The following is a 25,707-nucleotide window of genomic DNA, read 5'->3' on the forward strand; positions in this document are numbered from 1 at the left end:
TCGGAAAAAATCGGAAAATCGGATTAATCACGTGACGAAAACATGCAAAATGATTCTTCTTGATGAAACAAAGTTGTGTTGTACGTTTCAAATTCTAACAATAATGCTAACGAGAGTTATTATATTTTCCCCATTATAAAGGTTTCATAGAGATTTTTAGGGGCAGTTTGGAGTAATAGCCAATATCAAAGCCTCTGAAAGGTATGGGACCTAAAAATTTGGCATGCAGGTGGCTAATAGATCAATATTGAAACTCAGTAAGCATCGAGCCATGCAACATTAAGGAGTTATTAAAAAAAACCGTTGGGGGGGGGGGGGGGCGAATCCCCCCCCCCCCCCCCCCCTCCAGGACTGAATAGGGTTAAGAATGAAAAAAGCTTTTAAGGATAGGGTAGCCCCTTTTGACACTTAGTATATCCAAACATGTCTAAATGACAAATTTTATTTCCAAAATATGTGTTCTAAAGACAAATAAATTTCACATAGGATGACGTATTTAATTTAATATAAGGAATTTCCAAGCAGAAAAAAACTGAGAACACACTCTTTGTTAACTCCCCTCAGCAATTTTTTTTTTTTATTAAAGCATATGACCAAATAGCTTTTATTAAGATCTGCATTGCTTCACTCCATTTTTTGAAAAAAACTTGCTGCATTCCAAAAATGTAATTTTTTCTCTCAAGTTTACCGTATCCTGAAGACATTAAAAAGCTCAAAGTCAACCAAAAGTTTGATATCATTTTTCTGGAATCCCTTTACTCAGAATGCAACCTTAAAATTATCTATAAACTCAAATTCCTGCAAAAGAATAAAAAAAAGTTTTTTTTATTTAAAAATCAAAATAGTACGAATAAATACTTAGTAAAAATGAACATCTCAAATTTTCTGGATCAATAAAAAAGTTAAGTACAAAAAAGAGTAAATTTGGGTTTATTTAAAATCAATATCTACCATTGTTGAGTAAATTAACAGCATCAGCTTTTGTGTGAATAGTCATTTGTTTTAACAACATTCTAGCAATATTTTGAAGTACTTAAGGTTAATAACAGCTACAAACTGTAAGGTACAATCAATAACTAGTTTTAACTTAAAGCATGTGCTGTTTGCAATATTCCCACACCATAATGGCTCCACTGATATGAACATTCAACGATCTGATAACTCCAAACTGTGGGATCTCAACACAGTCGTCTAAATGTTGGATTACATCAACCGGAATGCCTAAAAATATAATTAAAATGTGTAAATACCGTGCTTCATCTATTTAACATCCTAATCCTTTTTAATGCCTTTTCCTAATTACCGCCCACACTAAATGCTAAATTAAAATAAATGCTCTGTTCCGTTTAACTCCCCTTCTTCTATTAAGGATATGGTATACCTTTTGACATGCTCAAAAGGTATGGGGTACCATACCACACCATTTTTTCAAATCACGGTTTTTTACAGCGATAGTACATCATAGTTTATTTATTCATTCATGCATCACTTAGAAAGCACTTTTAAATCCCTATTAAATGGTATGAAAATAATTTGAAAATATTCTAAAAAATATAGAAACATTTTTGAAGCACACCCTGCCTACTACTTTGTTGCCAACTCTTATTCTATGTTGTTTAGAATCGTGATAGATTACGTAAAAACATTTTCTACTTATTTTCCAAAAGCTCCCTGTTTTTTGATTTATTTTACTTTTTAAAAAAATGCCTTTTTAACTTAAACTTTCGTCTTTAGGATGTAATATTTAGAAAATAGTTTAGAAAATTGTTTTCAGATGAACACGTCAAATTCGGCAACTTAAAATGTAAATTTACTATGCATAAAAACATTATTGCGTATGCCATAGAAATCAAACTAAAATTGTTTTTAAAAACAATGTCGATTGTCGGAAGCAAGTTTTTTTGGTTGAAATTGGTCATTTTTTATGAAAATAAACGATACTGATACTTTTCATTATTTTGAAAAATAATACTCATGAGGGTGAAACCTATTAAAAAAATTTACACTCCCATTTAATTTAAAGGTGTGAAAAAACGATCAGAGAAAAAGTTATTTAGATACTTTACAGTTTGAAAAATAAATCAATAATATTACCATGGGAAGTTTATTGATTCTGCAGTATAAATTGGTAATAAATTCTTTTCTCGATTTTTTAATACAAAATAAGGAAGTGGTCACCCTAGCCCCATGGATTTTTGTCTTTTCGATATGAGAGACGACGGCGAAAATTACCCTGGTATCGATGAGTGTTTTTGGCCAATAATGGTAACTATGTAATCCTTGTTCATTAACAATATTAACAATATATTTTTTCTACCTACAAAGAAACAATATAACCTAAATATAATAGAACTACGAAAACGTTTGTTATATATGAACATCTGCAACTTTACAAACAAGTTCCATATCAGGCATCTCCACTCATCTTTTTATCTGGTGAGATCGAGATCCGCGAAAATACATAAAATCATTCTTCGCAACAAACTAAAATCTTGCAGGCACATACCCAACACTGTCAAACTATACTTGTTGTTCTTCTTTTTTGCCAATAGCTCCGCTAACTGGAGTAAAAACTGCAACATTCTCTACCTATAACTCCTGTGGCTCTGAAAACTGTAAATAAACCTTTTACAATTTTGATTATGTCTTCTTCTTAGACTTTTCATTCATTCCATTAACCTTTTTTAAAGAAATCTCACTATAACATCGAGCTTGTTGGTTGAACACCCTCACATCAAAATATGCCCTCTGTCCATAGCACCCCAGACTGCAATATTAAAATGGGCTTCGTCTTGTCGATTGTCGGAAGCTATTCTCTTGTTAATAGTTAGAGACCTGGTTCTGCTCCAACATCCTTGCATACTTCAGATACGAACTGGGCAGTGATATATTTGACTTCTTTGTGTCGTCTTGCAATAAATCCACCAGTGTGGCAGCTTAATGCAAGCTGCACAGTGAATGATGAACTATATGCACACAATTCTGGCGATCTAGTGAGTGGTAGGTTGTACCTCAAGCAGATAGCATTCCAGGACAATCTTTTGTCTAATGTAAATCTGTATCGTTTTATTGGCAAAGCAGTCAGCCAGTTATACGACCTGCTTTCTGTGGAGCAATCAATTGTTTAGAATCTATGATTGGCTCACACGTGCTTAGCTTTTACAGATTCCAACCTTTCTTCGTTTTGTTTTCTTTTAGCTACTTGAATCCCATTCTTGATCTTGCTATACAAAAACATCATTTGAAAATGTTTTTGTTACTTGTATGGAGTTGTTATATTCTATTTGGCAAAGTGTAACCGGATTATTCACACCTTTACTAACATACTACTTTGGAAGTAGGAATAACACTAAACGCCCATAGATATATTGATCTAAGCATTCGCCTCTATTCGTCTGCGTCAACTTCAGAGAGTCCACAAGCTCCCTTTGTTGCGGCTGCACATTTCTTTACAAAACCAAGTCTACTTTCGTCAAACATGGTTTCGTGTGCGAAATTTATTGGCCCTTCACGTAATAGATATTCATCTCTTGGCTTCGCTTTAGAACGTTTCACCACCAACATTTTCATGGTATCACCATTCAGGTTACTATCTTTTCCAGCTTTGCTGAGTGATTTAAGAGCCGCATTAACTTTCCCATTCCTCATGTAGAAAACGTTTTAGTAAGGTATTTTTTATCATTGTAAATCCTTCTTGGAGGAGTTCTGTCAGCTCTCCTCTTTCTTATTAATCTAATCTTGTTTCGAAATTGCTTTATTCTGTTGAGCACTAGTTTTGTTCGAACTCTTTTGAAGAAGTAGTGCAGGCATACACTTTTTCAATGTGTTTTCATTACTAACGTCGGTGGACCAATCTAATAACAAAGATTTCATAATTCGAATGTAATGTTCTTCTAAAGCTCCTGTAGAAAGTTGGAATAAGTTTTTTCTCCAGCAACAAATATCATGATAAGTTCGTCAATATGGTTTTTCACCGTTTGTTTTATCTACCCATGACGTGATACTTGGTTGCATTACAACAGCTTCTTGATGTAGAAATTTCATGCCTCTCTTCATCTTATTGGTCTGGTACAATAATGTAACTTTATTTAAAGTGTTATAGGCTACTGGCCCATAGTTTGGATTAATTCTGTAGAAAGAGGTTTTACTTCTAGTATCAGCCACAGTTGATATCTCTCTAGCCTTGTTACTATTTATCACATTGTTTTTAACGTCTGATGTAGTAGATTGAGGATTCACTTGCAACCATAGGTTTGCTGCCATTAGTTTACAAAAAACATAGCAAAAAATTAAGCAGCGGGTGGTTATCTTGAGAAAATACCTTTGCAAAAAATAAATAACTGCATGCTATTTTCGAATGAATTGCTTCTCAGTTGTTTCAATAACTTACAAACAGTTGAAAAAAACTTTTTCAGATTTCTGAAACTGTAAACTGAAAGAAAACTGAAAGAAACTGAATAGAACTATCGTCACAACTATCTGCAAAGAAAGACATCGACCATAATAAGATCGCTCACTGGCTGCGGGCAAAAATTCCCTTTGAACTCACAAGAAAAGCTGTGTTATGCATACGTGGTTCACAAAGCATTAGAAATTCAAAAAATTAGAAAAAAAGGCTAATTTAAGGAATTAATGACGGCTACTTTGAAACTGATCAACAACGAAAAAGATAAGTTACCACAAACAGGAGAAACAAAAGTTGAAAAACCCGACAAAAGCGATCCTGTTAAAGCAATCCAAAGAAGATTTGAAACATGACTTTTTTCCTTCATTTTTTAACCTTTTTTGAATAACACATATTTTTTTATTTTCTGCTGGATATTTTCTCTGAATAGCCCATACTACACAAGAAGGAATCACTTTCCCACCCCTTTTCCCAATCGGCTGTATATCCACTGAACAGTTTATAACCAGCGTAATGGTAAGACCTATATATAAAAATAAGGGAGGCATTATTGTCAGTTTTCCCTCTTATTTCTCAGACAAATAAAGGGCTTGGGAAAGAAGTTGAACGACTTACAAATTTCTTAATTCTAAAGTGTCCCCTTTGAAGTCATGCAATGCAATTAACGCAGTTTTTAAAACAGCTTTTGTCAAAACAACCACTTGAGCAGCTTCTGTAACGCATTTATGACTTATGAGAATGATTAGTGATTTTTTTATACAATAATTATACCCCTGTTTTACCAACTTATCATTTCGACATGAACATTCGATCTTTCAATCACGCATTTCAATGGTTCTCCATCACAAAGAATAATTTAACATTAGTAAGATTTGTTTACATTTGTGTGCAAAAGGAATGATATTGTTGAACCGTGAAATAAAAATAAATAAGCTTATAAAGCAAGAAAGAAGTGAAAGATTATTTTACTGAAGCAAAAGAGAAAGTTTTTTAATGGAAAAGCATGTTAAAGAAAAGCGATAAAATATAATTTAAACTTTTTTTAAAAAAAAATTTCGCTAAAAAAAAACAGATCATTTTATCACTCGTTTGTTATTATTACATGACATCTTATTAATGAACAATGAAAACAGTAAGTAAACAGAACTGTTAGAACGCAATCTGCTGAGCTCTTGGACTCTCTGCACGATGTGACGTATGCTCAATTATTGGGATGTAGTCCTGTTGGCTTATTGCAACCTTGGAAATTATGAAATTGAAGATGTTTCCGCACAGGCTGAAGGTATAAATAAATACTTTTAGCGATTGTAAAAGGTTTATTTTACCATATTTATGTATTGCCTTACTAAAATAACAATTTAATAGTGTAGCAATAGGAATAGTGTACTACTTAACAAGTGTCCTGTTTAGCGTCTAACTTAATGAGAGTATAGTGTAGTAGGTATTTCCTGAATAGAAATTTTGCTTGCCGAACTGATGATTTATTGTTAGATTTCAAATCCAGTTTGTTGAAGAGTTTTAATTTTCGTGCCACCAAGAGAAATCCAAGTGGAGTTATGGTTCATAAACTAATTAGAAATGAAGTTTATAATATAGACCAAAAGTTTGTATGATTATGGTCTTGCAAATTTTTCTTTCGAAAAACGTTTAGCTGTTTAGATAAGCTAAATATAAACAAGATATGAACCTAAAATATACAAAGATAATATGCCAACAGTAGTTTTTTATCACTTGCTACAAGCTAACTATACTGAAAAGCGTTTTGTGCTTGAAGAAAGTAACACCAAAACGTTTTTTATAAATTTGGCTAGCTTTATCAATCAATCACGGCTCTATGCCATAATCCTCTTAATTATGCAAAAATATGAAGGCCAATCATATTTCAAAATCCAGTCAATGATTTCAGGGTACTTTGCACCGCTTTCTGTCATATCAAAAAAGCCTGGAGACAAGAGTGCCATTGGCGGATTAAGGGTATGTCACGCTAGTTGGGTGGATGTACTTAATTTTTCGCCAAAGGTGTATTGTTGCAATTAAGTATTTCGCTTATACACAAAAATCTGTCCGGATAACTTTCTTAAAATGCGCTGCGTTGAATTTCTATAGAATTTCTACACATAATACACAAATGCATATATTATATAGTTGAACACATATTCATAAATGATATGGCGTACGAAAGAAACTGCTTAATTATCCTGCGACTAACTTTGTATGTTGTTTCACTAGGGGACATAGACTTCAATTATTTTGCTTCAACTCACTCTAAAAATAGTAGGGTATCTCTCGTAACTTAATCTTGACGTACTTGGACACACTTTCACTTTTTGTTGAATAGAGGGTTGAAAATATAAATCAATTAAAAGACCTCCAAAAATACTTTTTTCCGACAAACTTTGTTAGTCAAGAGACAGTGCTATAGGTAGAAGCTGATTTTGTATTGTTTTGTAAGTTTTTAGATAGTCAGAATATAGATAAAACGTGCAGGGAAACTTTGCTACTATTTTTAAACTAGTAAATTAAGAAATCTGGAATTTTTATTAGCTATATAGAAACGTAAAAATGTAAAATGCTGTATTCGCATAAATTTTTTATTTGAATACAGCATATTTTTTAAAATATAATTTCATGTTGTTTTGTGCTGGGTTTCATTCTGATTTCTTTCTCACACACGCTTTTCTTAAAGCAGTACTAATTCAGTTGTTCACCAGAAATCTATTGAAAAATGCTCTTAAGCTATAGCCTTCAAAATACTCAAAGGAATTTTTTAAAGCGTGCAAAAATTTGGAAGTCAACAGTGTGCGTAAACACCTCTCTTTATGAAACATCAGTCATTTTAGGTAAATCCGCTTTAAATCTCAGTAAAAAAATGGCTGATATATAGATCTGTCCCTGCTTAGTTTTCCTCTTGACATTTCATCTTAATTTTATGCATTTTCAAACTTGTTTAAATTTCTGTATCCGTATCCATAAATACTCCCTTTGCATGGTAAAAGGGGCTTTAATAACGTTTTTAACACAAAATAAAATGCACACTTACAATTTTTAATGTGAACAAGAAGCCCTGGGGGCTCTAAGAATTTCCGCGCGCTACTAAAATATTTGATGAAAACCTGCTAATTCGTTGTGTTATTGTGCCAAACATTCGAAGGGGTTTGGTGCATGAACCTCTGAAGATAAAGCACACCAGTGACATTATATCTTACAACAAACGCAAACAAAACGAAACGTGTCATAGTAAACTCACATTTTAAAAGAAATTGCTAACAAAAAATACAGCCTATCATTCATGGTTGAAAGTCTTGCGATTGAAACGTTTATGGTCTTAAATGGCATTAGTTGACAAAAAATCAAAATTTTGATGTGACCATCATTTTCAGCATACTTTTTTTATTTACTGTGTCAATTTTTGTCGAAAATAAAGCAATTTTAATTTTTGGATAAATTTTGACCTGAAATGACATTTAGGTGACAAAAAATCAAACTTTTGTACCATCATCATTTTCAGCATACTTTATTTGTTAACTGTGCCAGATTTAGCCGAAAATGAAGTGGTTTTAATTTTTGGACCAATTTTGGCCTAAAATGGCATTTAGGTGACAAAAATCAAAATTTGGATGTCACCATTATGTTCAGCATACTTTTTTTGTTAACTTTGCTAATTTTTGTTGAAAATGAAGTAGTTTTAATTTTTGGACCAATTTTGGCCTAAAATGACATTTAAGGTGGCAAAAAACAAAAATTTAAATGTCACCATCATGTTCACCATACTTTTTTTGTTAATTGTGCCAAAATTTGTCAAAAATAAAGTAGTTTTAATTTTTGGACCAATTTTGGCCTAAAATGGCATTTAGGTGACAAAAATCAAAATTTGGATGTCACCATTATGTTCAGCATACTTTTTTTGTTAACTTTGCTAATTTTTGTTGAAAATGAAGTAGTTTTAATTCTTGGACCAATTTTGGCCTGAAATGACATTTAGGTAAGAAGAAATCAAAATTTTGATGTCACCATCATGTTCAGCATACTTTATTTGTTAACTGTTCCAAATTTTGTTGAAAATAAAGTAGTTCTAATTTTTGGACCAATTTTGGCCTAAAATGACATTTAGGTGACAAAAATCAAAATTATTATGTCACCATTATGTTCAGCATACTTTTTTTGTTAACTGTGCCAAATTTTGTCGAAAACAAATACTAATTTTGGCCTGAAGCGTCAACACTAGACTTCCCAGTAGTTAAGGAGCTTGGGTACGAAGTTTACATCTGTGACGGACCAACGTGAAATCCCGGGGTCAATTTTTCTCAAAAAATGCTCCGAAAGAAAAAAACGACGGTTTTAAAGAACTTCCTACGCCTTCGGGCACGGAAATTCAATTAATTTTCTTAAACAAAAAGCTTTTTTGTTTATTGTTTACGTTATGTTCCATATGAAAGTGTCTAAGTTATGTATTGTTAACGCCACACTTACTACTAACTAAACACACACTATCAAAGTTTAAAATTAACACCCAAGGCATTAAAAAATCAAAATAATTGGAAAAAGGACAGGGTCATACAATTTTAGTATGAAAGTAACATGATTACAAATAACTAATTGGAAATTTGGATTGTATGGAAAACCGAAAAAATATAAACACCATGAACATCCTACCTGCCTTTTCATTTCCCAAAATTAGAACAGTCTTTTTTGGAAACTTGTACTCTGCAATCATTTTGCTATTTGCAGTTTGTTCTACACCAACAAGATGATAACCATCTGCTTTCATTCTCTGCAAATACTGCAAGAACTTAATTGGCAGAACCTGTTCAATTTCCACCCACTTCTCTGAAGACACGCTGAGTGATTTAAAGTTTTTGTCGCTTGCATATTGACGGCTAGCCAAGACAAGAGTACCAACTCCAAATATTTCCGAAGTACGACATAAGCCACCAAGATTAGGAATTTTATCCACCAGAACCGCACATAACACTAAATCTGACACACGTGACTTTTTTTTCTTTTCGAATTCTGTAATTAATGCTGTATCATTGGAGGGCGGTAGGATTCTCCACGGCATAATCTTTTTTTGCATATCAATGAGTTGTTTATCAGAATGTCTTACCTCTAGGCTCTCTAAGTAATAAAATATAAACAAGCAGTGTCAAGAAGCTAAATCCTGAACAAGTAAGATAAGAATATTAAATTTTCCCTTCCAATTATCCTGTAGAAAAGAGAAAAAACTAGCCAACGCAATACAGTAGTGATTAAATCTCTTTAGATTAGGAAAACGTTATACCTAAGACAACATTGAATTCTCCTTGCAAATTCTCGTCAATGTCACAAGTAGTAAGTTCAATAAAACTTGCAGAGGAGGTAGTGTCTTTTTTGTATTTAAATTGATCAAACATGATGCACTCGTCTTTGATCACTTCTCCAAGTGTAAGAAAACCAGAAAATATGGATTGCAATGAGTAATGATTAACAGGGTGAAATTTAGAATAAAAAGGCTTTGCTAACAATTCCTTGCGAAACCTGACAGCTGCTGTGTTGTGTTCTTTTAACGTAAAACAATGCTGTAACCAGTTAAATTTATGTTTAAAATGCTCCAGCTTCCTTGATTCCATGTTATCCCAGATTACACGCAAGGCGACCTGTGCGTGAATCCGTGATGTCATATGCTGTGCCTGCGACCAAGGTAATAATCTTGGAATGGCTGAAGTTGAGAAACTTTCGAAGCTAATATCATTCAGATAATTTGCTAAGTGAATGCATAATGAAAATATGGAAGTTACTGTGATGATCTTCTTCTCTGATGCAGAGTCTAACTGAAGCCATAAAGTTTCGATCAATTCATTATTCCTTATTAGGACTACCAAAATGCACCACTCAATAAAATATCGAACTGAAGGCTGGTTATCAGCTGCAAAGGTTTGATATAATTGGTTTAATATGTGCGTAGCACTATCAGAGATTGGAAAGAAGCCAACCAGAATTAAGATAATTTGCCAAGCTCTTATTTTCTGACGGTGAATTTGTGAGTTTGGATAATAGCAACATCCTTGCTTCGAAATGGTGCTTTCAAAATTTAGCAAGGACAATAAAAACCTGGTAATGACAACTGTGGCCATTTTACTATCCTTCAGTGTAAGAAAAAAATCAACTAACTCCACCCTTGCACTCTGATCCAGAGAGTGAAAAGATATCAAGGATTTGATTCCATCATACTCATTGCACTTGTGCAAATAGTGGATAAGGTCATTAAAAGGCCTTTCATTCTTTCTGCGCAGAGGCCCATATACGCATACAGGAAGTAGATAATCAAGATACAGTAACAAACTGTCAAGAAAATGTTGGCTGTTTGGACAACTACCCCATACACTCACACATTGCTTAATCAACAGATTGACAATGCCTGCTTTCCTACTTCCAATTTCTAGTACACAATTCCAAATATCTTTTAGCTTGCACTGAATGGTTTCATTAGCACACAGGAACAGATTTGGATGAAAGATTACTTCAATGCAGCCCTGAAAAATGTTCCAAAAAGACTGATCGGCCTGTGTTTGCTCTCTTATTATCCTCCACATAAAATCGACTAAGCTTTCCAATTGTACCACCATGTTTTCAAATAAAACTACTAAATGTTTAGCAAAAACAACTAAGGTTTCCACCTTTTTAAATGAAACCAAATTTACATCATTGAAGTATCGCTCCAAGATGTCCATCCTCATATCTTTTAAAACAGTAGGTTTAAACAACAAATCTAAACAGAGCCAACAATTTTGGATAAAAAAATCAGACGTAACTAATTTTAATTTATTATTCTTGCAAATTTTGTTTACGATTTGTCGATCAAAGTGCACTGTAAAACCAGCAAGCAATTCCAAATATTTTGGGGTTTCACAGGAATCAGTACCATACCATCTAGCTAACAAAATAGCACATTTAATAGTAACCATGTCATATAACACATCTGTAGAAGATGTTGTATTGACACTGTGATTTGTAAAAAGTTTTTCAAGCCGAGATATCATATTTTTCTTTAAACTTTCAAATAACTGGTCAAGATTACTCTTTAACGAATTGTCAGTGCAGACATTTAACTTCATGTTGAGGTCAACAAAATATGCAGATCTGTGTATCAAATCTTCGTAACAGCCATGCTCTGTTACTACATCAGCACAAAGATTTAGGAAGTAGGCAAAAATTTCAGCAGTATATGTAATAAGCAAATTTAAAATAGACGCAATCTTTACATTTGTATTAGAATTTAATTCTACAACAATTTCTAAGATTCCACAAACAAGACTTAACACTTTCAGGATCTTGTTGATGTCTAAGTATGGATTTGAGTTTAACTTCAAAACAGCATCTGTAACTTTTGAAAACAAGCCCTCTATTAATTTACTAGATAAACTGCATGTATGAGCATGCACAAACAGTAATGTTACCACACCAACGTTGTTGGTACTTTCCCACTGTCCAGTACATAAGTACGAGTTAAGGGCTTTGTTCAAAGCCTCTTCAATAAAAAAGTCATTTGTTGATTTGTTAAATTTCCCAAACCACTGCAACCATATGTTCCAACACTTATCATCAACTTTGATAATTCCATTCTTTAATGCATAAGAAAGGATACTGTGAAATTTGTGGAATATTTTCTCTTCGAATGGAGAATTGATGGTAAAAAATACAGACAAGTTTTGAAAGATTACAATTTGATAATTTAATTTAAAGGTAGATATATGTGAAAAGACAAATTCCTGAAACACATCAACTGCTTTACAAGGAAATGTGTCCATTGATAGCATACTGACAGCTTTAGTGATATAAACCATCGATATGTCATTAAATGAAGTTGATGTGATGACGTCAAGTAACTAAAACAAAGAAAAATAGGTACATATTAATTACAGTAATAATTATTTCCTTAAAATATTTCACTCGTACTCAACACTGCTCAATGAAGCACGATACTTTCTATTATAAACAATCCTTTATAAATATAACTTCTAAATATTCAGTAAATGAAATTCATACTATAGGTTGTTCAGATAATGGTTCGCAAGTTAGAAAAAATTCAGAAAACCTTATAAAGATCTTCATCATAACGTTTTATAATATTTAATTTATAGAACTAGTCAGTAAGGCCTGTGGAAAAATCCACTTAGGCAGGAGAATAATGGAAAAGAGAACCATCATTGGAATTTTGATGACGTCTGCAAGGACTCATCAATACATAAAAATTTTTTTTTTTTAGAAAAGTTGTTCACACGTTGCCTCTGTTGTGTAGAGATTGAAACGCGGATCAAAAAATGTATAGAATGATTCGCTTTTGATGAACGCCAAATAAGATATAAGGGTTTTAAAATTTTGCTGACGTCAGCAAGGACTTGGCTAAATAGAAAAATCTTCTTAGAAATTTGTATACCTGTGGCCTGTATTGTATAGAACTTGAACTGCTGATCAAGAAAATGTATAGGATTCATGTACTTTTGACAAATACAGTACTGAAAAAAGGTTGTTTAACATATCGAGCACGCAACGTGCACGGAATACCTCGATACGCAATGTACCGCGTTTATAATAATAAGAAACAATTAAAATAAATTGTCGCAATCTATTGAGAATCTAGTATCGTGACAAAATCCGTCTCGATGTGTGGCGATGAGAATAAAGAAAAAGTTTTTTTTAATGAGAATAGAGAGAAAGTTTTTTTATTTCAAACACATCTCTGCTTTATCTTTTTTTTTATTTTAAATAGGTGTATATTATAAAATTTTTACTTTTCGTATTTATTAAAGTAATTCTAGCGCATTACTTTTTCAACAAATTTTTTTTCTAACGCTGCTTTTCGTTCTTAAACTTTGAAAATGTGATCTCTAACGAAGCTTTTTTTGTTGCCGCTTTTCGTTCTTAAACTTTTAAAATGCGATCTAAAAAATATTTTCTATTGCCGTTCTTCGTTCTTAAATTTTAAAAACGCGATCTAACGAAGCATTTCTATCGCCACTTTTCGTTCTTAAACTTTAAATCGCAATCTAAAAAAGGATTTCTATCGCCGCTCTTCGTTCTTAAACTTTAAAAATGCAATCTAACGAAGCTTTTCTATCGCCGCTTTTTGTTCTTAAACTTTAAAAAATGCAATCTAACGAAGCTTTTTTGTCGCCGTTCTTTGTTCTTAAATAAATCAGAATGTTTTGTTTATAACGCACAAGTTAATGACTTACAAGACTTGCAAGATAATTAATAAGAGCAAAAGATAAGTAACTACCGCCTCCGAGAAAAAGGTGTAAAACTTGAGCGTACGCGTACACTTACATCTGGACTGTACTGTATTTATATAAGATTTTTTTCTTACCTGTGCGAATTTAATAAAAAAACTTGTACGATTAAAAAAAACATACGAATTTAATTATAAAAACTTAAAAGAATTTTTTTAAAAACTCATATAAGAATTTAATGAAATCTGGAACGAATTTTTTTAAAAAAAACAAAAAACATACGCATCTAATTAAAAACTCACAAACTTTTGTTTTAATTTAAAACTTATGCGAATTTAAATTTAAAACTCATACAAATTTTTTTAAACCCATACAAATTTTTTTAAACTCATACGAATTTTTTTAAACTCATACGAATTTAATTTAAAAATCATACGAATTTTTTTAAAAACTTATACAAATTTAATTTAAAACAGGCATATAGCATATACGAATTTTTTTAATACGAATTGCAACGGAATTGCTAGAAATTTTTGTAGATGATCCTTACTAATCCTAATGTACTTTCTTTTGACGTTATTGTTTTAATGTCAAAGTTTGGTAAATTACAGAAGAATTTTATAGCCAATGTTTTGAAGACTTTATTAAAGAAAACTGTAAAAAATATACTTTGCAAAAGTCACCGACATATAGACGAAGCTTCGCATTATTATAAGAGACTTATTATTATTATTATTATTAAAAGAGACTATTCCACTTAGGCAGAAGAACAATGGAAAAGACTATCACTGGAATTTCAATGACATCAGCAAGGACCCATTAATACACAAAAATTTTATTTGGGAATTTTGTTTACCTGTTTTCTCTACTGTCTAGGGGTTGAAACGCTGATCAAAATAATTATTAACGGCAACAAATAGCTAATTTGTCGGTAACTAATTGAGACAAAAAACATTGTCTTTGTAAAAGTCACAGACAGACACATGGAGCTTCGTATTATATACATAGCACTACAACAATAACTCAATGTTAAGCAGACATAATCGATTGACATTGTGGTCACTGTTACAACTTGGTTTAAATTGGACCTACAACCTTTCATACTGAAAGTGAAAGCTTGACAGCCTTCAATCAGTTTGTAGTTGGTAAAATTAATGATAAAACAAAAATATACCTTACTACAGAAGCATGTTTGTTGAATGGGATCGAGTACATTTAGACAGGATGAAAAGAATTTGCTGAGTAAATGAAGAATAACTGGGGGACTTCCCAAAGGACTGTTGTTTTCGCCACCATAGATAAATACAGGCTGTAAATTTCGCAACAAATGAACAAAAATGTATTTCCAGTCAGGTTCTTGAAGCAATGGTATCTTCTTCAGATCCATTTGAAGAGAATATTGCATAGCCCATTTTATTAATGGTTTTGATTCATGAAGCAACGCACGTCGTAATAAAATCAATAGCCATGAATAGTGCAACAACCTAAGCTCTATAATATAATTATATAATAATATAATAATATAATTCTACTTTATAGTTAATATATCCATATTTGTGTGACAACCTGTAACCTGTGCTTAGGAGGTTTCTTTAAAAAAAGGCTTTAATGCTTACATTAAAATAAACTCCCAATTCAAAATCCCAATTCCAAATTTAAGTAGATTTACTTGCCACTCCAAACAATTCTAAGTCCAAGAAAGTTTTTAAGGATATGGAAAAATTTCATTCAAAAATCTATTTTGTTAATTTTTTTTTATAAATTCTATATACTATTTCTTTTAAAATTCGTATATCGTGTGCACACATTTCTAATTCCAAAGTCAAAGAAGAACTTTACTTCAGAAACAAATTATATACAAGTTGCTTATTATCCAGATGTTTCACACTTTTGATAACTTGCCACTTGATAACTTCCCTTTATTTCTGTCGAAACATGACGAAATAAGCATTGTATTGTAGCTGATACCTGTGCCTCTGTATAGCAAATATCATCCTTTTTAGAGAATTTATTTATCTATCAAAAAATTAATTTTTAAAAGACTTAAGGTTACTGTAAAGGAAACAATTTTTTTTAGTTTTTTTGCAAAAAAATTCTTTTTCCAATGACATATTTTATAGTCTATGAAAATATTTGGAACATCCCTTTTTTCTGAAAAAAGCCTTTTTAGAGCTGTTATATCCTTCACACCTTTGAAAAAATATGTGCAAAATGAGTTGAGCATATTTTTTTTAAACATTATGCATAATATGGAACTCCCGTATAAAAATATGCATAATAATATTTTTTAGATAGTTTACTTTCACTATCGAATTAAAAAAAATCAAAGTTAAGGAATATGCATATGAGATGTCTCTTGTAAACCTGACTTCTCTATTAATGATTCTGAGTGCATGCACGCATATTCAGCATAAAAAATAAGTTCGCACTTCTATCATCTTTCTGCATACTCACACATTTTTATAACACCTACGGAAATCTTTAAAAACAAATATCTCGTTAGTAAATTTTCGCATACATGCCTTTACGTTTGTGGTCTCCTTTTCCGAAAGCTTCCTATTGGCTCATCGGTAATGAAAAGCTGAATAAATTATGCACAAAAGGTTCCCGGATTTTTTTGTATAAATACTGATTAGCGAATTATGACGACAGAAAGATAAAAATATGCATTTTTTTGAATGATTATATATAATTACAAATAATTTCATAACAACGTTATTAGAAAAAAAACCCGGGAACCATTTTGAATTTAATTTATGCTGAATATAATGGTGCGAAAACGAAAAGTCTGCGACCACGGGTTAAGAAAAAGAAGCCATTTTAAAACGTACAGTGAAAAAAAATTGGTGTGTGTTTATTTCATTATATTTTCTTTTTGGAAAATTACCATCTCACAAAAAAAGCACCATCAAAAAAGCATCAAGCATTCAGAAACAAAAAAACATAAAAAAATATAAAAGTATTGATAAATTTTAAGGGTTTTTCTGAGACTACTCATCAAGTGAGTTTTTTTCTTTACAGTAACCTTAAAAAGTTATCTAGTGATTTAAAGATATGTCAAATATACTGAGTGTGTGTCAAAAGGGGTTACCGTATCTTAAGATAGCATACGCTAGTCGACCATTTGTGTGTCCATTGCGGATAAAAGTTTGGAATAGATTCTACTTGTTTTTAAAAAAATAATGCAAAAAATAACAATGGAACACTAGTTATCCTTAAACGTTTATAAAATCCCTGTAATAAGTGAAACTAGTCGATTAGGCACATGGAAAAATCCACTTGGACAGAAAAATAATGTAAAAATAGGTTGTTTTAGGTGTTTTGCTGACATGAGCAGTGCATATGCAAAAAAAAAAAAAAAATTCTGAAATTTGTTTAAACAGTGTCTCACTTGTGTAAACCTTGAAACGCTGCATAAAAAATGTATAGGATCATGTGCTTTTGACGAACATATTAAGGAGATACAAAAATTTTGGTGACATCAGCAAAGTCACCCCAAGGACAGCTTTGAAAAAAAATCTCTATTAACCTGTACATTGAAGTCTCAAAATCCCTATTAACATTTCCGTTTCTGACAGCTAAATCATTCTAAGAGAGAGTTTACTCCACTTTCGAAAGTCTTCCAATGTCATATTTTTACCACTACAACCTTACTGGTCAACATTTTTACCAGTTATTTCTTGTTTACTGCTTCCATTTTCTCACCATTTGCTCTCCTTGTGTTGTTGTGGAAGAAAGCTTTAAATATGTAATCGAACACGCTCCAAAGTGTTTTGCGAAATAACACAACCAAAGCCGATAATAATTATAGTACCCGTATACGTCTGTCTGTCACGCAAAATAATAACCGCAGTAGCGGGACACACGAAATACAGCAAATAAAGGACGGGCGAACCCGTGGATGTATCCATGTGCCATCGACTAGTATCAATAAATATTGTGGCATAGCTGTGACAAAATGAAAAAAAACTCTTCCCTGGCATGTTTACCAAACTTAGAGAAGTATTACATAACATCAACAGGCTTTATAGCAAAAATAATTAGATAGCTACTATACCAAAAACATCAATACAAGCTGGAATTCAAAATTGACAGTATTTTATGCATTTCGAGCCTACAATGAGGGAAAACACTCTAGACAATAGTCACTTTCGTTTACTACTGGCATCTTTGTATTTTATCTTCCGATTATTATGTGCGCTCGTCTTAATTACATAATCATTATATATGTGTAAGCACGTAATTTCTAAATGCGAACTTGTGTATTAAAATCAACACACTTCATTGCGCATAATTATTTGTACTTTTGTTTCTGAACTAGCATTTTAAATGAGAACACCTGTTGTTTTATTGTCCCCCAAGAAGTTTCAATACAAAAATAATACAATATTATTTTATTTCTGTGAAAGATATGTACTCCAACACATGATAATTGGAATTAATCTGAGACAATCACAGAAGACGCAGTTTATCCTTTCAGCATTCCCTCGTTTCATTTCTTCAGAATGTGTTTCTTTACATCACTTTAGGCTTGTGTCATACACGTTAGTATTGTACTGAACAAAAAATGTTAAGGGTGTCATAGCCGCGACCAAGTTACTACTTTGACCCTTAATATGTCGAGAACCAAGCCTCGGAAACTTAAAAAAAATTACAGAGTTCATATTCACACCATAATAAATATTTCAAGCCCAACTTGTTATTAATTGTTAGTTTTCCTTTAAACTTGGCAGAATTGTAGTATGTCATAAAAGGAGCAAAATAATAGCTTAATTTTTTTGTGATGCAAATATTTTTCTGTAATGTCATGAAAAACTTAAAGCTGTTAATTGCTCCCCAATTACAAAAAAAGTTTTTGGGCTGAGCAATATCAATTCATCTTACATGGATATCAATGTTCTCTTTCTTATCACTTAAAGTAAAAAAGAAACCAAAATAGATAGAAAAGATAAAATAAAATAGATAAAAAAGACTTAGTGATAAAATGTGTTTACAAACTTATTCTATTTATTCAAATGGCTCGCACAGCTTATATTATTGTAACCTTGGGGCAGCAATTTATTGCTCGGGTATTATTTTCTCATTGATAGGCCTGCATATTTCCAATCAAAATATGTGGCAAAAAAAAGATCATCTCATTAAAAAAGGTGTATTGAGATTATTATTGAGATTAGTCTGTACAGGTAAGACTGATTAAAAGTTTTAAAGCAAAAACCATCAAAAATGACATCAGGCCATTTCATAAGATTATAGGAACGAATGCAATTAATCACACGCCTAAACAAATCTAGGCGTGTGCGGCAGCGTGTGTGATCCCATGCCTCTCACGAAATGGTCTGTGACATCTACAACATTTTTTTTATTGACGCTTTACCCACATAAAACAAGGGAAGTTGCATACAGCATTTTTTTGCTGTCAAAAACCTAAATGCACCTGTGTTTAGATATAATTTAAGACAAAACCAGCCTTTATGATCCAATTTTTGTGTTGTCAAAAATTGCAATAAGGATTTGTGTTTGGCCAGAGTGGTAGCATGGTGTTCAGGTATTTCATCGTTTTTCCTTTAGACAGATTACCCATGTGAATTTGAAATTAAAGTGATTGTGTCAATATTCTTAATTTCCTAATATTAAATATTATTGTTTAATATCACACAGTATACTGCAGACAATTTTTAAAATTACTACGCATTTAGAACAAACCTGAATTTTCCGTTAATGAAGATGCTTTAAAAATATCATCAAACACTGATAAAGCTGGCTGAATCACATGCAGCTAAAATTAAAACAATAGTTGTTATTGTTGACCTTATTATCATTACTGTTCTATAGTAAATAATGACGAAAGAATATTGGTGAAGTTATTATGGAGTGCCTGACCAACATTGCTCATAACAAAAAGAACAGGTCGAAACATAAATTTCTGATCAATTTTTTTACCTGTGTTTCTTCAAAAGATTCAAGAATCAACATTACATTTTTCCAAACATTCCACAATTCTAAATGTTGCTTTTTATCCCAAAACATGACTGGGAAACTATCTTTATTGGTTTCAGTTTTAAACATTTCTTTGTTGCTCACAAAATCAATGGCCCATTTCAAAACAAATAAAGCACGTTTACGAGTTAAAGTATCTGCATTCAGCAAGCCTTCTTGTACCATGTGCCAAAACATAAATTTATTCAGTATGCCACAAAAAGCAATTGTTGGTAATTCAATGGCCAATAAAGTGAATAATCTTTTAACATCATTCTTCTCTGAAAAATTTAACATACAAGTCCAAAGTTCCTAAAAAAAATTGATGCATGAAGAACAAGATAAAAAAGCATGCAACCGATTCCATAGTTCATTTTATATTTAGGTGACAGTTATTATTGATAATTATTAATTAACCAATTATTTCCATTAATCTCAAACTTCAATCGAAAATGCTCTTAGTCATTTTCGCTTAAGCAGGAAATGCAGTTGAACTGAGTTTAAAGTGATAATGTTTAAAGAATATTTCACTTGATGTTTGATTTTGATAACAGTTGACTCTCCATAACTTAAACTTTTAAGGGACCTTGAAAAAAGTTCGACAACCAATCAAGAGTTTAAGTTTTTGAAAAATTTCATAAGACAAAAAAAATTGACATACCATGTTTTCCGTTATATAACCCGCACATCGTATAACCCGCAGCTCAGCTTTTTTAGGGAGTTATAAACTAGATGCTATCAGATAGCCCGCACCTTCGTATAACCCGCATAAAATTTCAATGTTTATTACTTACCCGCTCCTTTGCATAACCCGCATCGTGTTAAGAAAAAAAATCAGCGTATTTGTACTTACCCAAATAATTTTATAAACATGCTGGAGACCAGTGGGGGACGTTTAAACTTGTGAACCCCAAACACGAAAAACGAGTGTCTGAAGTAATGACTCTCTCAGTCTTAACTTCTTGTCTCCGATTTCCGAAATAATAATGAATTAAAATTAATTTGACAAGTCGATCTTCTGCTAATACCAATAGTACTAAATCAGACAAGGCTGTTTTCTTTTTATTTGTAGACATTAGTTTCAGCCAATAATAACTCTTGCTTCCTGCGATTAAACAACAAACAAATAAAAAAAACCCATGCTATCAGGTTATAAACCTGAAGTAAAATCTGTTTTTTATGTATATTTTTTTGGCATAAAAATAAACAACATAATAATTATCACGGATTGTCTGTAACAGCAATGTACGGAACGTTCTTTTCTAAAGTTTCTAATAGAATATTGTTATCTATTTATATCTCAGCAATCACAACAGTGTGCATAATAAAATGAATGGCGGCAATGAGGAGGAGATAGTTGTGTGTGTTTTATTAATTGTACTTTTATTTTTCATATTTTCAGTGGCCAACTGTTGCTCAAAGGTAGCGAAGATAAAAAAGAAAATTATTATCTGCAATTTAATTTTAACATTTTTCAATATTTTTAACAGGAATTAATAATTAAGTCCTGGGCACTAGGTTGTGAAATACATGTCGTGTGTGTGTGAAAATCAGTGTGTTATTCCCAGAGTACAAAGTTGCAACCGGCCTCTTAAATTAATCATAACCCATATCGCTATGGCAACAACTAATACTCACATTGCGATTTTTTGAAAAACACGAACAACAGTTGACAATGGCCCCTTTAAACGGCCCTTCAACTATATATGGCTGCACATGTCTTAAAATCGACCTCTTTTCACTCGATTCGCTGTTGTAGCAAGACATACATCAGGCCTGGTCAGGAAACGCGTGCGATCGCACACGCACACGCCCACACACGTGCAAAAAAGTTTACGCGAGCAATTTATCGCTCACGTAAGAGACTATTTATCGGGAATTTTTAGAGATCCTACGATATATTTTTTTCACATTTTAAGAGAATCTACTAAATAAGCGCCACCAAAAACACAAAGCTTATGAAGAACGATTGTGTTATTATGAAGAACATGAGGTAAAGAGAACATTAAGGTCGGCTCCTTTCCTTCATGTTGACACTCTTATGCTCGGCTGGTGCATTACACTGAGACTCGAACGAAAAACGGAAGACCATTTGGAACCATGCCATAAGTCAGTCAGACCTTAATCGTCACAGAGAATACTGCTCATGCAAGATAAATATAACCAGAACATGGGAGAGGTTAGGTGCGCTGTACCTTAATACAGCTTTCAGACGAATGTTCTTGTGATGTATACCAAAGCAAAAACATGTTGAATAAAGTTTTAAAAATATAGCCAAAAATCTGCCACCAATCATCGCATTCAACTTTGCACTTGTGGTTAATACGTTTTACAAAATTCATTTTTATTGGGTTTCGTTTTAAGGCTGGCATTCCTGCATCTGCAGAAAGAAATTTTTATTTTACAGATCAAGCATGTGCATGTCGTAACTTTTTGTTTTACTGACCACTCACGCAAACTAATTTGCATGAGCTTTTGTGATCGCACATGGATTGCTCACGCAGATTAATTTACGTGAGCGATTTAGCGCTCGCGGGAGTAAATTTTCCTGACCGGGCCTGATACATACGCAAGATATACATACGCATAATGAATCAAAACAATTCTTTGAATTTGTTTCAGTTGCATGACAATAAGAACGGTAAGTTAAAAAAGAAAATTGTTCTTACTAACTGATGAGAATACCTAAACAAAGGTATGGCCCACTATCACGAGGAGTTATTGATTAGTCCGTGCTAGGACGGGGCCGAAAACTCCAATGACGGTTAGAAATCAACTGATGATCTCATTATTCAGTTAGTTTTCTAAAAGAACGAAACACAAATTGCCAATATCAACACTTATATATTGGTAGATAACCAGAGCAAACTACAACAACATGTTCGCTCGAACAAATTGAAACTAAACCAATTTGATCGTTCAATGTACGATGGGGAAAGCGAGAGGGAATAACACACTGATTTTCATACGTTCAATGTACGATGGGGAAAGCGAGAGGGAAAAACACTGATTTTCACACATTGCTCTATTACCAGAAGCAAATCATTTCAATGTGCTCAGCGTGATTGCAAAGATATAAATAGATTAGAATTACATTCAACACAAAAGAAAAATGATCTCCAGAATTGTGTTTAAGAGAAAGCTAGTAATATTAGCACTGGCAAGCAATAGAAAGTTAAAGCAATTTCACTGTGTGAAAAAAATTAAATCACGTAGTTGAGGTAAGATTACGTAGATATAGGATCGTGCATGCAGTTATATTAATGTACGCATTTTATCCTGTTGGTACCATTTTCTTCATTGAATGTATAAACTTTAAATTTCACAATAAATGACAAAATATAATAAAACTTTTCACATAACCCGCACCACATTATTCCCACACCAACGGTGGAAGTCGTAAAAATGAACTTATAACCCGCGGGTTATATACCGGAAAATACGGTAGGTTAATTTGGAATCATTTTTTCTTCATTATTCAAAAAGTAAAATTAAGTTAAATAGCTTTTTTTTTTTTAAATTATCAATTCTTTTCACAGTCTATAACACTTTCCATTTTCAGTACAAGGATGAAAATTTGTCCATGACTAAACATGGAAAGGTATCGATAGACTTTGTTCAGCCTTTTTGCCAACTTTCTCTCACACAAGGCTGTTTGTTTTGTTGAGGTTTTGATTCTTTGTTGAGGTTTTGATTCTTTGTTTTTGTCTTCAAAAATCGAACTATTTAGTCGAAAAGTTCGAATTTTATTGACTAAAGTTGAAGAGGGAAGGAAAAGTTAGAGCTTTTGAGAGAAATTCATCCAAGGGACCAAAAAATATTTTCAACTAAGCCAGATTTTTGAGTTTTTGAGTGTATAAGCATTATAAATAAAAGAAAGACAAAGCAATAATTTTATAAACCCTATTGTTCAAATAAGTAACACGGGCAGTCACACCACTGGGTTTCAGGTTTTTTTGCACATTTCTTGCAAAACAACTACTTAACTGATTCTTTTTCTATAAAAGTTGGACAATTTTATTTGTAAAAGATTAAAAAATTTATCATGTTTTCCACTGAATTCTGCCAATTCTGTTTATTGGCTAAAAAGCTCTAAGGGGCTTACCCTCGCCCACCCAAGAAAATCAGTTGGAGAAGAAGCTCAGAGGTCAACTCTGAAAAATGCTGTTCCTGTGGAAATATTTTTCATCTTAAATGCCTTACAGACAGAATAGATGAAAACATAGAGAAATTTTACTGCAGCAAATGTATCCTACCAGATGAACCGAAAATTCTGTATACCTTTGATCCTGTTATGTCAGACTCCATTGCAAAGAGAGGCATGAAATTTCTACATCAAAACATAAATGGGATCTGCGGAAGTTGGATATTATAAAATCTTTCTTATCCGACGTGAAAAACTGTTTTCATATTGTTAGTTTCTCTGAGACACACACAAACAACAATGTATTGAATTCGGAGCTATTTGTCCCAGGGTATGTACTTGAGAGAAAGGATCGCGAAAATGGTCATGATGGAGGTGTTTCTTTTTATATTCAGGAAGATTTACAATATCGCAAAAGTTGTGATTTAGAGATCGATGGAATAGAGTTTTTGTGGATAGAATTATTTATTCTGAAATCAAAATCTTTGTTACTCTGCTCAGCTTATCGACCCCCGGATTCCTCAAAGTTTCTTGATAAAAACTTCATCTCAAAGTTTGATAATATGTTGGATACAATATCAGTCAAAAATAAAGAAACAATTATATGTGGTGATTTCAATTGTGATTATGATCTCCCAAGAGTACACTCTAACATAAAAGATCTGGTTAAACTGTATAACTACAGTCAGGTCATTAAATCGCCTACACGCATTTCAAAAGAAAGTAGAACACTAATTGATTTAATTTTTACAACCAATAAATTAAAAATAAACCACTCTTTGGTGTACACTAACTCTCTCAGCGATCACTGCCTAATCGGATCTGCCAAAAAGCAAACTGTAAACGCTATCCTCAAAAGAACATCAAAGCACAGGATTATTCAAAATACAACAAAGAAGATCTACAGAATGAAATTCGCAACGTACCATGGGAGGATTTTTAACTGTCACTAACTTAAACCAAGCATGGAACTTATTCAAATACTACTTATCAACCGCAATCAATAAACATGCGCCACTTAAAGAAAAAACTGTACATGGAAAATCCAACCCCTGGATAACCAGAGAAACCAAAAACTTAATGAATACGCGTGATTATCATCATCGCAGTTTTAAACGATCAAATTCTACTGGAGATTGGGAAAGTTATAAATCTTACCAAAACTCTGTAACCAATCACATTAGTGTTGTAAAGGCACACCGCGTTCGTGCTGTTCTGAAAGAATCTTCAGCAAATCCAAGAGATTTTTGGAAACAAATTAAGTCGTGCTACCCTACTAAAAATTTGTCAAGTCCGAGCAAAACATTCGTAATCAATGGAACAGTAACATTCAATATTCGATCAATTGTGAACAATTTTTGCTCTTTTTTCACCAAAGTTGGTTCAAGTCTCATGAAATCATTAATAACCAACTTTACTTGGAAACTGTTCAACATACATAATTATATGTGCACGATTAATAAAAGGAATGTATTATTTAAATTTCAACCAGTGACAATTAATCAGGTGAAGAGAGTACTAAAATCGGTTAAAACAGCTAAAGCTGCTGGTATTGACACTATCCCTGGTAGGATAATTAAAGACATCTCAAACGAACTAGCTGCACCTGTCATGCAGCATTGCAGCCCAGTGTGGTGTTGTAGTTGGAAAGTGGCCTTGTGGAGTTTGCAGGAAATGGGTTAGAAGTAACTCAATTTTTTGTCAGACTAGCAAGCATGGGTACATAAGAATTGCAGTAGTATATATTGGTGGAAGGTTAAGAGCTGACATTCACTTTGTATGCAAGCGTTGCAAAGGTGAGATTATAGAGAATGAAGTATTTTTTCAGCTTTAATGATGTACAACCTCTGAACCCCTTGACCTCTGGCTGAATAATAACAAAATGACTATTAATACGGACAAAACTGAAACAATCTTTTTCGGCAACCACAGCCAGTTAAAAAAAGTTGAGAACAAAACTATCAACTATATGGGTA

The 25,707-nt window shown here is 32.6% G+C and overlaps 1 protein-coding gene across 3 annotated transcripts in view; it reads right to left on the minus strand.

Annotated features, from left to right (window-relative positions):
* Positions 1-378: 378 nt before the first annotated feature.
* LOC130654397 (probable methyltransferase TARBP1) overlaps positions 379-25,707 on the minus strand; it is a 39,266-nt gene continuing 13,937 nt past the window's right edge. For 2 of the 3 annotated variants that reach the window (XM_057456964.1, XM_057456965.1), the window contains exons 3-8: positions 19,552-19,899; positions 19,315-19,387; positions 14,786-15,102; positions 9,684-12,267; positions 9,059-9,520; positions 379-1,221 (exon numbers count right to left, since the gene is read on the minus strand). In XM_057456964.1, the coding sequence (XP_057312947.1) occupies positions 1,088-1,221; positions 9,059-9,520; positions 9,684-12,267; positions 14,786-15,102; positions 19,315-19,387; positions 19,552-19,899 (3,918 nt within the window). In that variant the 3' untranslated portion in view covers positions 379-1,087. Of the gene's footprint in view, positions 1,222-9,058; positions 9,521-9,683; positions 12,268-14,785; positions 15,103-19,314; positions 19,388-19,551; positions 25,577-25,707 lie in introns of all 3 variants that reach the window. The other variant, XM_057456966.1, reaches the window with a different exon arrangement.

This window comes from Hydractinia symbiolongicarpus, chromosome 8 (genome assembly GCF_029227915.1).
Source record: "Hydractinia symbiolongicarpus strain clone_291-10 chromosome 8, HSymV2.1, whole genome shotgun sequence".
Classification (NCBI taxonomy): domain Eukaryota; kingdom Metazoa; phylum Cnidaria; class Hydrozoa; order Anthoathecata; family Hydractiniidae; genus Hydractinia; species Hydractinia symbiolongicarpus.